This window comes from Struthio camelus, chromosome 4 (assembly GCF_040807025.1).
Source record: "Struthio camelus isolate bStrCam1 chromosome 4, bStrCam1.hap1, whole genome shotgun sequence".
Classification (NCBI taxonomy): domain Eukaryota; kingdom Metazoa; phylum Chordata; class Aves; order Struthioniformes; family Struthionidae; genus Struthio; species Struthio camelus.
In genome coordinates this window covers 6,886,899-6,901,966 of record NC_090945.1, presented here as the reverse complement: position 1 = coordinate 6,901,966, position 15,068 = coordinate 6,886,899, and the positions used below count along the sequence as shown (strand labels likewise).

General features: G+C 42.1%; 1 protein-coding gene across 2 annotated transcripts in view; it reads right to left on the bottom strand.

The window, feature by feature from the left end:
• The window catches only part of MOB1B (MOB kinase activator 1B), a 43,673-nt gene that overhangs the window by 7,879 nt on the left and 20,726 nt on the right, over positions 1–15,068 (bottom strand). For both annotated transcript variants that reach the window (XR_011140766.1, XM_068941294.1), the window contains exons 2-4: positions 12,005–12,171; positions 7,365–7,458; positions 1,122–1,255 (exon numbers count right to left, since the gene is read on the bottom strand). Coding sequence is in view for 1 of the 2 variants with exons in the window: in XM_068941294.1 (XP_068797395.1) it covers positions 1,122–1,255; positions 7,365–7,458; positions 12,005–12,171 (395 nt within the window). In the remaining variant the exon portion in view is untranslated. The remainder of the gene's footprint in view (positions 1–1,121; positions 1,256–7,364; positions 7,459–12,004; positions 12,172–15,068) is intronic.

Genomic DNA, 15,068 nt, shown 5'->3' with positions numbered 1-15,068 from the left:
TTTGCCACGCTTGCATGTACATCACATTTCCTTCACTGGCTATTGTATCACACGGGAAGTTAATATTTAGTTGGTTAGCCACTGTGACCTTTTAAGTCCCTTTCTGAATCGCTGCCTTTCAAAATATATCCCACACACCATTCTATGGAAAGAAAAAACTAACCTCACAGAAGTATAAGCTGCAAAGAAAGATCAAGTCCTCACGTAGTCTTTTGGGCACAACTTTAACACAAACTATCACAATTTAATATCGTTCCTGTTAGCAACATCACTTCTTCCCAAACGAACCAGCCTCCCCTGCATCTCCGTTTACTCCAAGTAAAAACAAAAGCCACTTGATTCTGACAGGTGGCCCTGCTTCTCTGAATAGGCTTATTGAAAATGTGTCAAATGCTTCAGAAACTCTTCACAAAATACAAGCAATCAAGAAATCTCCCTTCCTTTTTCCACAATGGATCATAAGCCTATGAGTAGCAGCACTGTACTGGAAAACTGCCAGTTAGAAGCTTTAGAACAAATAGTCCTTCATGCCTCTAGAAGCAGGAATTTTCTTCTTGTCATTTCAGAACTGGTGGTGATCTTCCTCGTTTATGTAGGAAATCTCCTTAAAAATACACATCTTCCATTTGCATTTGAGAAGATGAAAAAACATGCATTTAGGATCAAAGATGCAATTCTGCTTCCTTGGAGGTAAGTAAAGCCTAAGAGAAGCGCCCCATCAGGGGTGAGCATCTTTTCTGCATCAAAACCCTGTGACTTAGCACCAATTTACTGCTTACAAGACGTTGATAACCTATTTCTAGGCGAACAAACCACTTTTCAAAATTAAAAAAAAAAAAATCATTTGATCAAAAAGGTCAGTTATTTAATAGAAACAATACTTCCTACATTCCGAAATGTGATGGATTTTCATTAAGAGTATTAACGTATGGATCAGAGCTCATATGCTAGCACATAAAATTTATCTTAACAGATCAAAGTGCCTTTCTATATATAACGTAGCCTTTCACAGTTGTCCTACTTCAATCAGACATTAGGAGACCTTTCGATGCTACAAGACTTCAATATTTCTGTACAACTGTAATCCAAATACATTGTTTGATTTTACTTATTTACTTTACCTATTTTAGATGGAAATAGCGTTTCATCATCCAGTTGATCCTGGACCCAAGTCATCAGGTAATCAATGTACTTTGGTGCAGAGCACTTAATTGGTTTCTTTATGTTTGTCCCATCTGCCCAGTGGTACTCGTATCTGGGTTGGGACGACAACAACAAGACATTTCTTAACACAAGTGAATCACACATATAAAGGCCTGGAAAGTTCCTCTTCCTGCTCCACGCCCCTTACTCCCACGTCCTCCCACAGCCCTTCCTTGAAGCAAAGGTCCTGATGTTCCTGAGTCACCTGCAACTGCTCTGTACCCCTTACCCCCCTCTCCCCCAATCTGACTCTAGCTGTCCTCTCTTCTGTAGCCTGTGAAGGCCTTCCAAAAATACTTCTTCCTTTCTAGGCACAAGACTCATTCATCCTTGGTTCTAATGCACTTGAGAAAACATATGAGGCAACCTGCAGTCAAAATATCCCTATACATCAAAAAGCTGCTGTAGGATTAGGTTTCCAACACTTACACAGAGCGCTTTTCCTTGAAAAAGGCTACAGCTACTTACTCTTTTTTTTTTTTTTTCTCCTTTAAAAGACAACCTGTTGAAGTTGAACATCAAAAAGTTTACGTTGCATTCTCCTACAAGTTAAAGCTAAACTCCAGGGCTCAAATTGGTGAAGGCATCTGACCCGTTTCCCAGGTGAGCTGATCCATGCCTATGCTCCCCAAGTACACTTTGTTCACCAAGTCAGCCCTAGCAACGGGGTTTTCTTTGACTCCATTTGCAGAGATCTGCAAAGCGCGGAGCAATACTCAACAGCTGCACCAGGTGCCAGCCAGACACATCAGGCCCCCAACATCTATGGAAATTCTTTAAACTTGAAAATGTTCGTACAGATTTTGCATAACTGAAGACGAAACTACACTGCTTCTTGTCAGAGACCCCAAATTACCGTCGTGCCGAAGACATGGAAAAAATGCAGAGATATGTTAATACTAAGTAACACTATTACAAAACTGGAAGCTGGTAAGAAATGCATTTCAGCTGATAGTTAGAAGAAAGCTTCTAAATTCAATAGTCTTCCTTAAAAAAAAATGTTCATATCTGAGGGTTTGGCACTGCCATCCAACGCATAGATGAAACACACGCGCAGAAAACCCTTTCCCATTTATACCACTGACCCACTGGATAGCTGTAGGCCAGCAGATTTCAGCATCACTCGTTTTACAGTTACCGTTTTAACTTCAGGTAAGAGCCATGGAAAACCATATTAAGCATTACCCCCATGAATGTGCAAACACACAGAAAAAAAGTCTTCATGAAATTAAAATGGAGCAGATTTATTGACTGGCTTGGGGATAGCAATTCCACCTAAGTAAAGGCACAAGAGAAGATGGCTGACCTTGAGAACAGGTAGCTTAAAACAAATGAAAGAAAACAAAACACCAAAAAAGTCCCCACATATTTAACACTGGGAATCTGACAGTATCAGCTTTCCAGTGAACCACTGTTTCTTCCTACTTCTTGCCAAGTACAAATGCACAGACCTTAATATTCCTTGCCAGTCCTTAACATCCGAGCAGTTTCTTCTCATTAGGCCAGAGCTGTGCACAGCCATCCCTTCGATCTGAAAACAGCATCATTTCCCACGTCTGTTTTAAATCAGCCAGCCTTGTTCAGCCAACCAGCCAAAGAACGTTGTTGAAGAAAGACTATCCGTGGGGTGAGCACGCTGCCAAGCCAGAAGCCAAAAGGACTGCTGAGCTTTGCAGCTCTGAAATCCTCCTCGAAAAACTAATGAGCGACGGTTCAGGCTAGCAGCAATACTCCTCTCAAAAACGAGGACAGTGCTGTCAGCTCAAGCAGTCGTGCTCTTACAGGAAACATTCCTGCCTAGTCTACAAGCGCTAGCTAAATTCTTTTTAAGAGAATTCAAAGAGATGTTATCAACAGCTAATATTTGTTCTTTTCATGGGGGAATAGCTTGCTTTATTTGATTTTTGCTTCTTTTTACTTCTTAGTATAGAGCATTTGGGCTGTGAACGTCGCAATTGGAACTTTCCACTGCTACCTGCAATTAATATTATGAGGACATTTGTAAAGCTCTTCTACTTTAAAAGACTGTACAGACCATTTGACATGAGCCACGTGAACCATTTCTGATCAAATGTGGCTCAAAATTTTGTTCAAAACATTCAGCTGTTTTGTCAGAACAATAACTGGGAGAACATTTTCACAATAAACAAGAGTGATCAGCATGCGCTGCTAACAATGGCATAAAGATACCATTTTTATAACGGAATCAAATTAGAGGGTCTGAAAGCCTTTTAAAATTGAATATAAAGCAACATTCAGAGATTCCATACACATCGGAGGGGAAAAAAAATCCACTATATCTCAAGCTTGTGAGCAAACACCTCCATCTCTGGTAACAGGAAAAAAAATTTGCCTTATCGTTATACGGCACCCCAGTGGGGAAAATATATTGTGAACCACCTCTGCTGATCAGTAGATTTTTTTTATGGGCAAAATAACGTGTGAGGGATAGGGCAATGAATACATGGTTTGCATGAACAAGTGGGGGGGGGGAAGCTAGGAATCCCTAATGATGCTGGCAGAATTCTCTAGTATTAATAAACATAAGTTATTTGACAACTTTAAACAGAAAATCCAGCTATGCTTCTGACACTAGAAAATATCCCTAAGTACAGAGGATCACAGGACCAGCTCCTTCTACCATGCAATTCAATGCAGAAATGAAGAAAAATAGCTTGAGTAAAATTAAAGCCATTACTTTGCCAAACAGCAATAAAACTCAGTGGCTCAGTAATGCCTTTTAAAGGATCCTAGGACATATACTTGGAACTATCATCTTCAAACCTCAGCAAAATGGTATTTAATTGGACAGGTAACAAATATCATGTTCTGCTTTGTCCCTCTCGGTCAAGTGACACAGGCGCAAAGTGGATTGTCACAAAAAGGCAAAGGATCGATAGCGCTGAGACACATAAGGTATTTCAAGGATCTGGGGAGTTGTTGGGTTTGGGGGGGGATTTTTGGCTACAGAAACAGTGGGCAGAAGACAACATATTTACATTCAACCATACTATATTAGGCTCACGTAGGATTTATGGGAGCCATCCACTTCTGAATGTCAGGCTATTCTTATTCAAACGTTTAAATACAGACGCACTGAGCACCTACAAGCCTTAGGAAAGTCAAAAGGGATCTCACCAACACCGAAAGTGAACTTGGATTTTAGAGCCTCAGTTCAGACCTCCAGCCTGGAACAACGCAGAAGCTACGTCCTTCCTTTGTATTCTTATTGAAAACTTACAATCAAGGAGAACAATAAAGGAAGCACCCTCCACTCCATACTAGCCAATAAGCATATTATTTTTATGCAGGTTCTCAGCTTTTTATCGTGCCTATTCCACTGATGGTGATGCTACAACTATTAAAAAACAATGAGAAGCGGTAACCAACTAGGGCTTGTTTGGCTAAAAAATGGTTTGTTTTTGCTGAAGAAATGGAACATTACCATGATAAAGCCTATGTCTGAAGCACAACTAAAATTTTTTTTTCTTTTTTTTTTTTTAGCTGTTAAGGCAATGAGCTCTGCAGTGGGAGAGAGAGCTGTGTTCTTGAACTTTATATCAATCATTAACTCGTTCAAGGTACTAACACCTTGTTAAAGGCTAATTCAACAATCCTTTCAACAAAGGCTAGTCCAACAGAAATCTAAGCGAGCCCGCCGCGCACACGCTGTTTAATGTTAGCAGGAAGGCCAAGATGGCTTTTAGTTTTCATTTTATTATTCCTGACTTAAAAGCAGGGTTCGGCTCCCGACCGCCCATCCAGGCCAGGAAGCTACCTGCCTCAGCTAAGCCCTTCTTTTCAAGATCGCTACTGAAAGAATCAGGGAGCCTGGGTAGCAGCTATACAGCCCACACGTTTGCTTCTTCTCAAAGGTAGCCGTTTAAAGAAGGTAGCTCTCCTTGCATCAAAAACGACACAAAACACCCATGCATGAACCCAGACAATCTGTCCATTGCAAAGGGCTAATTTATTCTTTTAAACAGGTTTTGAACACAAAACACCAGTACCAGGCAGTGGATACAGGAAGCATCATGCCTAAACTCTGGTTACCCTCCCACGCAAACAGTCTGCTTTAGTTTTTCCATAGACTGCTATGAAGTTTGTGATGGTGCCATAACGAGTGTCAAACCACTATGTGCACAGCAGCAGCTTACGACCCTTTTTCAATATAGAGACCATAAGCATTTTTCCAGCGGAAACGTGTAGCTCTACACTGTGAATTTAAACGTAGCTCTAAGTTTGCTTTACGTACCCCAAACACTGAGTTATTAAAAGAAAAGTGGATGAAATTATACTGGAAGGCAAAAAACTTCACAGGACTTGAATTGCACAGAAAGAAATATCAAATCAGACTTCAGAGCAAGAGCGCTTGCTGCTTTCAGTTCGCCCTAGTTACTCATATTACTGCTGCCTAACTTGTTTCAAACCGAAACGACCTTATCATTTGGTTCAGCTAAACCATACCCTCTTGTTTGAAGTGGATGAGGACGCAGTAACAGTTGCTGCTCAGCCTAGAAGCACTAGAGAGCACCAAAAAAATCAATGCCCTTTCCACTGGTACAGCTGGAGCCAGAAGAGAACAGGAAAGAGGGACAAGAAACGGAAGAATTCTGCAAGTATCAGTACTTCCATAATTTTTCCAGAAATACTTCTAAGAAAATTTTGCAGGACCACTTTAACTTAAAGAATGGCCACACTCACCTAACCTAAACATACAGTCAGTGCTCTGCTGCTAGCCATGGCCAGCCTCCCAAGTCACCCGGTCCTGAGCCTGTCTAGCCCTGGTCCCTCACGCACACGCACACACACTTCTTACCCATCTTTCACAGAACCCATCCCCGAGCACAGGTGGGGCCTGCACAGTTTGGGGAATGTTCTCCAAACGCTAGGCACAATGTCATCTAACCAAAAGCTCTACAGAATGCATTTCCTGGACTACAGTGTCTCCTTTCTACGCGCTCCATAATTATTTGAGTATTAGATCAACTTCTGTCAATGGTTACAGGCCCCTTGGGAGAGAAATAAATTGTTTAGATGGGCAAACAGATGGCTACACCTTTAATTAAACTCAGCCCCCAAGTAACTGCCTCTCCTCAGACAAACAATAAAGCAAACAGATACTTTCACCATCTTTCTTAGCAAGTAAGAGTCCGTTCTGCATTCTGAAGCGCAAAGCGGGCAATGGGCTATGTTATTGCACAAGCTTTTCCCAAAGTTCTTTTGTATAATAGCAAACTGTTCGTTAGTTCTTTTGTATTTTGCCCCTTGCGTGGTTTGCAGCAGCAGGTGTGCCTGCCCACACTGGCTTTGGCATTCAGCAGCATCCGCTGTTACTCAAGGAACATAACGCCAAAGCTTTTCTTCATCTGCCTTGCTGCTTGAACCCTGCAGAGCTGGTAGTCCCTCTGCCTCCCAAGCTCTCCTTCGCAGCAGCGCCCTGTTGCCCTTCCTCAGCCCCACACCTCGCTGGCTGGGAATTCTGACTTCAGGCAGTAACAACAAGTTTCATTTTAAGGGAGGAAGGAGCAGAGGAGGGGATTGTTTTTCCTTCTTTACTGCTTATTTAAGATTCTAAGGTAGCTTAAAAGGAAGCAGTGCCCTCTCTCTCCACTCACTCAGAAATGCAGGTATTTTCCACTTTGGAAAACACAAAGCAGCTGGAGAGCGAGCAACAACAGAAACGTTCAGTATTTGTACAAAAGTATAAACAAGAATCAAGGAAGTGAAACTTATTAACGACAGCGTAGGGGATTTTTATTCAAACTGCTCGAAACTGTAGCTAAGTTTCTTTTTATAATATCTACTGGAACACCTAAAAAAGGTTTTCGATCACGCTAAATGCGCACTCGCAGATAAAAGCTTCAAATTTGTATTTAGGAAGCCCTCAGTAACACATCTGAACACAAGTAAGAGAACAATTTTGACAGTCACGCTATTTCCCAGGCTAAATCAAGTAAGAGAGAACCCTTCCCTTCTCCACTTTCTTGCAAAGCTTCAAGCTTTTTTCCTTCCTTAGGGAACAAGAAAAGGCACCCTTTCCACCCACAGAAGTTACCTAATATTCAGCATTCAAAGAACTGAGCTAGTCTCCAGTTTTCAAAATGTAGGGTAATCTCAAGTGTTACACGTTCTCAAGGATGTGTAATCAATAATCTTACTTTGGGCCAGCAGACATCACGGGGCAACTCTCCTCTGTGCAGAAGTCTGTAATGGTTCCATACAGCATATTGATCTGGTTGAAGAAGTCGACAGCTGTAAAGCATTTAAAACATCAATTATCACTCCGCAGGGTAACTGCAATGCAAGCTTTCTGCAGCTTCAACTGCAAAACACACAGCGCTAAAGAGAGGTCTGGATTTTTTTTTCTTTTAAATGATAAAACCTCTTTGTTGTTGCTTTTTAAGATATATTATATAGGAAACATGGAACATGACCAGCAACTAACTTCCTTGAACGTTTTCTGGCAAGAGCTATTGCACTTTTCACTGTAGCAAAACCTTTATTTCAGAGGGAAAGAGAAAGCCAACTTATTTCCTCTTCCAAATGCTGGGTGCATTTTATTAGAATCCCAGGTTTTACTGGTAAGTTTATAATGAAACAAAGATTTTTCAAGTGTAAACTTCCCACGCAGAGAATACTGTTACTTATTGGCCGACCCCAATGTCCCTCAGGCCTCATAGCCCAAAAAACTATCTTTCCAAAAAATGCTTATGCTACATTAAAACACTATAAACACGGAGGGGGGAAGGGTGTATAGAAGGCATGACATAGTGTCGAGTGAATTCTGTTCCTCAGATTGTCAATTCATTACCACAAATCACCAGTTAGTCCACGACGTTTCCTCATTTAAAAACTATCCTTTGAGTTGCCTTTCGGATTTTTTTTGCTTCGGTTTTATTATATGCTTGGGAAAATAGTTCTCTTAGCCGAAGTTTTTTTTCCGGTGCTCTTTACTGAAACCTATAGAAAATTACAGCTGTGCTCTAATGAAAAGGTCGACATCCTGAATTCCAGCATGAGCAGATACCACGTACCGTGAAAAGAACTACAGTTGCAATACTAAATTAAAACACTTAATATATCTAAGTATTCCCGCAGTTCCTACTACTTCAAATGGGAGTTTGAGTGCTTAGAATAGCTTTTGAAAAGCAAGGCTCTTCTTCAATAACCTAATGGTACGCTTGATTTTTAGGAACTGTGACCACTGTAAACAATTTATAAAGATCAGCTTTATCTCCCCTTAATGAATGCTCCTCCTTGCAACTGCTGGGAAGCACAGAGCACTACCAAGGTATCAATATATCGGTATTACCACTTCAAAACTTCTTTCAAACGATGCATGTCACAGGTGAAATTTAAAAAGGGACCAATATGAAGCACCTAGTAAGTAAAATTTAAACTAGGCAGGGTTAAATTCTGACCACAAAGTAAATGGCTCCAGAATAACAGTTGCACTAAAGATTCTTATTTCCCTTATGCTAGAATAAACAGCTGCTGCAACTTCTGCTTCTGCATGAACCCAAGTAATAAAAACAGACAAGAACTTAAGGCTCGTAGGACTGGCTTTAGCGCCCCTGTTTGTTTATTTTTATGCATGGATGAAATTTAGCAATCGAAGGAACACCCAGATCAAGTGTTGTGGAATCCAACTCCTCCTATTTACCCAAAGTGCTTCACAAATTTAACTACTACACCAACATACCCTCAGGCTGAAAGGGACTATATATAATGTAAAAACGGGGTGGATGTCCTAACGCCCAGTTCACACTACATAGCTTCTTACTCTTAAGAGCACTGGGCCTGCCACCTCTGACAACGGCCTGTGCAAAACACCTCTCGACTAGCTTCATTTGGCAGTCGCGTCCGCGAGGCTAGTCCTGGTGGTGAGGAACTGGCGCACCGTTTGTCTGAGCTTGCAACATGGCATATTCTCATACAATCAGTCCGCAGGACACTGGAATTAACAGCAGCAACGCACTCGTCCCCATCTGGTGCCAAGCTATAGGAAAGCCAGTGCTGTGGCTGAGACAGAGCAGTCAAAACCATCTTGCATTACTCGGTAGCTAACCCAAATTCGGTGCTCTTTACTTAAACCTACAGAAAATTACAGCTGCGCTCTAATGAAAAGGAGGTCGACATCCTGAATTCCAGCACGAACAGATACCACGTACCGTGAAAAGAACCAAACTGATGAAAAGAAAGGGATAAACACTTTACCTCCCCTCACTGATTTTTCAAGAGAATAAACATCAAAGACCACACGCACCTGATGGCGGCAAACTATTGTTCAGCAGATGCAGGATACAAGATACACCTGCGTCATGACACTTTCCAGGTATCAAAAAAGGGAAGCAAATAAAAACTGGTAGGGCCTACATCTAGCGCAGTTCATCTCCCGCAATAAACTTCTTTTTTCCCCAAGCAGAAAAGCAACAGCAGAAAATAGCAAAACAAAACAGGGAACGGTTGACAAAAAAGCTACAGAGGATGAGGACCGTTAAAGCTCATTTGGGTGGGCAGCGGAGCATTTACCATTGTAAACACAGGAAGAAGTGCTTATGTACTGCCCTTATTTCTTAAGTGTACAGAAGAACTGTTAATTGAGTTTCCATTCCCCACTCCCAGAAGAAACCACAGCCCAATATTTGCCTCAAGGCAAGTACGTTCAAAAAACCCACACAGACTTTGACAAGATGACTGATTATTGCGAAGCCCACTCTTGCAAGCCTCTAAAGAGCATGAGGCATACCACCCATCTGCCCAAGCTAGCGGAGTCTGACAAATATGAAAAACACAGGCACCTCCTTTCCAAAATCTGTAATGCAGTACAGTGCCTGCGTGCATTTTCATTTCTTCTTTTTACTCATGGTTCTAAAGTTTGTAGGGTTTAGTTTAGTTTAGTTTTTTTTTTAAGTGCTTTTCTACTTGGAGAAGTACATGCTGGTGTTTAAGCAAGAATCCCATTTCTACCCCCAAATACGTCTTTGTTTTCCAGACACTTTCACCTTTATCAATTATAAAGAAATAGGGGCGCTCTATTTCTCAAGTTGTTGTTAACAGTTTTGCAATCAAGGAGATTTCAAATGAAACTAAGAGGAAATCGATTATACATCTCCTACATTTTTTTAGTTTGAAAACACATACTTTAAAAAATCCACACGTAGTCAACCCACTACCAGAAAACATCAGCAAAGCCATGGGTTGAGCAAGAATTAGAAAAGAGCAGCACATTTGTGCCCGTGCTCTCAGTACATGGAAGGGCAAAAACCACCACAATAAGTAATACTTATTAACTTATTAGACATCTCCACCAATGAAGAGGCTTACGGCTACCATCAGTTAGTTCTGCGTGTAGTAGAGGGATGCTGTAAGTCAAGCAAGCAGTTAATCAGGCCAGTTAATCACTTCTAGGAAAAAAAAAAAAGAAAAGAAAATCAAAACCCCTCTTTGCTGCAATGAGGCATGGAAGAGGACCATTTCATTACAGAACACAGCTGTTACCACAAGCAATGCCCACTGTTTTGTCAAGCGTTTCACTGCCTTTTGCCACCCAGCTAATTTAGCAGTCAAATCATTTGGGAGGGGAAGAGCACCACTGCTATGCAGAAAAGCAAAGACATGGAATGGGGGATCCAGCAAAAGCACAAGTTTGCAAGCAATATATGAAGCGTCCTTAGTAAAGCTTACTCATAAAAATGGGCTGGCTTTTCATGTGAATTTTTTTGTTGTTGTTGTTAAACCAAGAACGTTGTTGGCAACTCATATACCAGAGCACTATGTAGCTAATTAAGAACCAGAAGGTAGAGGTCAATATGACAGTTTCAATTCCCAAACATGTCAAAGAGCAAGCAGAGAAACAGACAGAATCACATAAAACAAAAAATTACAGTCATTTATCTCGAGTACGCTGCAGTGTACAATCAATACGGTACAATCAAGGAAGTGCGCCAAGTCAATTATGCAAAAGACCAGAAAATAACCAGACAGGGCCCAGGGTTTGTGTCAGCCCAAATTCTGCACGGCCTGCACAGGATGACAGGACTTTGGCTAATCCAGTCTTTTAGGCCAGAAGGAAGGCAGCAAATTCATGCAGCAGGGAGAGGAAGGAGAAGGAAACTTGGTAAAGCCATCAGAAAACATTAATTTAGGCATCATTGTTCAGCCTGCCCTGGCTGGGAGAAACTGCCTTATAGGAAGTTGAAATAATCAAGTCAAAAACTTACCAGAGCAAAGGCTGACAACGTGGTAGAAACAAAGCAAGGAACTAAATTTAGGAATACTTCAAAGATTAACTTCCCGGTTTGTTACAGGCAAGAAGAAAGCCAAGCCATACATGTGACTGTAGTCTTACTGTGTTTCAGACTCGGCCCTCAGCACAGGAAAGGTTTTAAGCTCGAATGTAGGGGCTTGGCTATTCCACTGAGCAACAACTCTAGCAGGAAGAGCTAGATTGGACACATTAAGGCAGCACTGACAGGCTGTTTTCTAAAAACTGCACTGGCATTTCTACCTCAGTATCTGTTTGTGAACAAGTGCTCAGACTTTAACCACTAAGAAGAATTATTTTGTTACCAGAAACATATTTTTACCACATGGAGCATAAGGAGTTTTTGTCTCAGTGAGCCACCTCTGCAGCTGCCAGATAGGACGTTCACCTCTCCCAACTGCAGCATAGCGCAGGGTGGTGCACGCCGGACAGAAGAGCCCACCGCACTAGAAAGAAGTACGCAGTTGTCCTTCAGCGACTGTCGGTCCACGTTCAGCGTCCCCCTCACGAAAGACAGGTTAGGCAACTTACTGTTAACTGCAACCCATTCATTTAAGTCTTCACCCTCTGGAAGCATAACGGCCATTCGGAGATTACCGCTCCCAAGCGTGGCTTCGGCATGTTTTAGCAGCTCGTACTGGTGAGACCCCTCTGGAATATTCTTCTTTGGTTTGAAGGTTTTAGAAGAGCGACTACCACTGCAAAAGGAAGAGCAAATATTCAGAGAACTTACGAGGCGGGAAGGGAAGAAGGAAGGAATGAACAAGCCGTGCACAACCACAGGACTAGCGTTAAACACTTTTCCCACTCCCCAGTTTTCAAGTAGAAAAAGGGTATTTAAACAAAGACTGAGCTGTATAAGATACCAATGCTTTAATTTTTTTCTTTTTAAGCAATTAAATCACTCCCCACTACCCAGCATTCTCAGTTGTTCACCTTACTGTTAAAGCAGCTGGACAACAGGGAATGCCCTGACTCCTGTCTCCCTCTCACTAAATTGGATCACTGGCAAGACAGAACCAAAAACGGATTTATTTCCCCAGAATTTCAATAGCTACATTTCAAGAGCAATAATCCAGAGCAATAAACCAAAATCTTTAGCCTCAACAGTCAGGAAGCTTGTCACCATGATACAGGACACTAAATAACAGAAAAACCCCCGTCCTTCCTAACATCTGCCTTCAAGAGACATGAAATGTCATCGCACATGCGGACGTACATTCAGGCGGTAGGGTCAGCTGGTCCAGACGTCGTGTCTCTCTTCAGATCAGTATGGTGTGTTAAATAAGGTTACTATTAATGCCTCGAAAATAAGCAGCTATTATTTGGAAAAGCACACTCTCCGGAGTCTTACCTAACTCAAAACAGTATCTTAGCTACTTCAAATCACCAGCAGTGTATTAGATCCAGATAGCCATATCAAGAAGTGGGGGAGAGGGTTAAATGGCAACATGAAATACGCTACACAAGTATCTGGTGCTATTCAGAAACTTAGTTTTTAAAATGCAGTTGCTCAAAAATATGAAAACTCTTTAGCTGAAGACCATCTTCCTACCTATAAATTTGTTTGAAAAACACACAGAATGATAAATGATGGCAGTGAACCCAGATAGCTCATTAACCCTTAGCATGCCAGAAACGTGAGATGCACAAAACTTCAAATATTTGCAGAAGAAAAGCGTCAGACAAGCCAACGTGTGTGAATTTTCAGTGTATGTGTGGAGAAAAGATTTCTGTCGGGAAAGGAAAAATCGACCTCCCAATTCCAATGAAAGGACCGAAAGCGGTGAAACCCAGGCTACAGAACTTTCAACACAAGCATTGCTCAGTTCTCTTTTTCTTGTTACCAAGCCTTTGCCAACTTTTCAACATCTCTCCACAGGACTGAATAGATTTTTAAGTGGTACAAAAAACTGATTTGAGGCAGAGGGGGAGGATAAGGCTTCTCCAGGCTTCACCTAATGTTTAAACTGCATGATCAAACATGCAAGGGTTGTAGCTGATCTTTGGAGCAATGCTAATGCAGCCACGTGGTCACAGAGAAGCACGCCAAGAAACTTCTTTTTCATTTCATTTCCCCCCCTCGCCACTCTACAGCCTGATACAACAGAAAATTGAGAAAAGTCACTCATTTCTACCATCCTAAATGCTGACTGCTCTAGCAGAAACACTATGCGCACTAAAGAACACAAAAAAAATTGTTCTTTCCAAAACACGACAGGCGATCAAGAGAACATACCGCATGCCAAGCATATGATAAAACTACCTACAGTTAATTAAGTCTGCATTTAAATCTGAACAAGAGCAGGGTAAGAAGAAAACGTACCGAAATTGGAGATAAGTAACAAGTTTCCCAAATTCTTCTGGGGAGGTAACATCTCCCTCTTTATAGGGGAATCCTTGGGTATAGACCAGATGCCACAAAGCCGGCTGTTAGAGATTTAAGTAGTCCGAGTCCTACTCGGACTTTCCTTGGCCACAAAGCGGCATCATTTTCCCTTGGCCTCAAGAGTAATCCCTCTGTTTTCTAACCCTCACGAAGCAGCGCTTTGCTGGAGTAGAAAGAGCTCCGGGACGGTACAGGTGACTACGCACAGGACAGGGTATAACTCAGAGGGATACTAGGGGCTAGAACAGCACCGAACAGTGTATAGCGCAGTCAGCTGCTAAGAGGCAGAAGCAGGACATCGCGTGGCTCCCATGTACTCTGTTACAGGACACTTCTAACGTGCACTCAGTCATTTGCGTTCTACCCTAAGCAAGGACACCAGATTCAAATCTTAAATAAAATAACTGCCTTCCAGTGGGAGCGAGACGCTATTGCGGCTCAGGGAGTTCCCTTCCTCTCCCGCTCCCCTACAGCCACCTGCATTTGTTGCCAAGCCAGGTTCAAACCAACTAACTCAGAAGTGGGGGTTAACAGCTGCTTTTTCTTATGACTGACTGCTAGAGAAGCAGGTTTTTCTCTTCAGGAACCCATACACTTTACAGCCAAGATGCCAACAGGGGGAGTAAAAATACAACCTAAGACATTTGGCAATTGCCTTGGCGTACGTCTGCGTAGACGCGGCTGACGCAAGGTCATATTCACAAGAGGAAGAGAGACTGGTATCATTATCTTTGCATGTGCGTCCGTTTAAGCAGAAGAAAAACGGCCTAAGACCAAGACCAGCACATCGCTTCACGACTTGCTCAGGAGATTTTGCTCTCGTTACATCCTAACGCAACCACTAGGGAAACCGACTCCCAAAACTTGCACAAAAAGCAAGCCAAAGGTTTCCAAGAACTTAACGTCACTCCAAAGCTCAGTTAATTCATTCATTACAAATGAGAAACAAAAATAAGGGATTCTCTTTCCCCCTTTTCTCCTTCCCTCACCTTCTCTCAAGGCCTAACACACATCAGCTTCTCTTTCAGAGTGCTGTTACCTAGCTACAGCGACGAAGACTGAAAACTCAGCTGCTGTAACTGGTCTGGTGCTGCTGCCCAAGGCAAGATCCAAAACCACTATACAGACTGCTGGGTGGATGGATGGAGCTCCGCGTGCCCGATGAGAAAAGCTTCTCCATCAAGAAAGAGGGAGCACTTACCACGA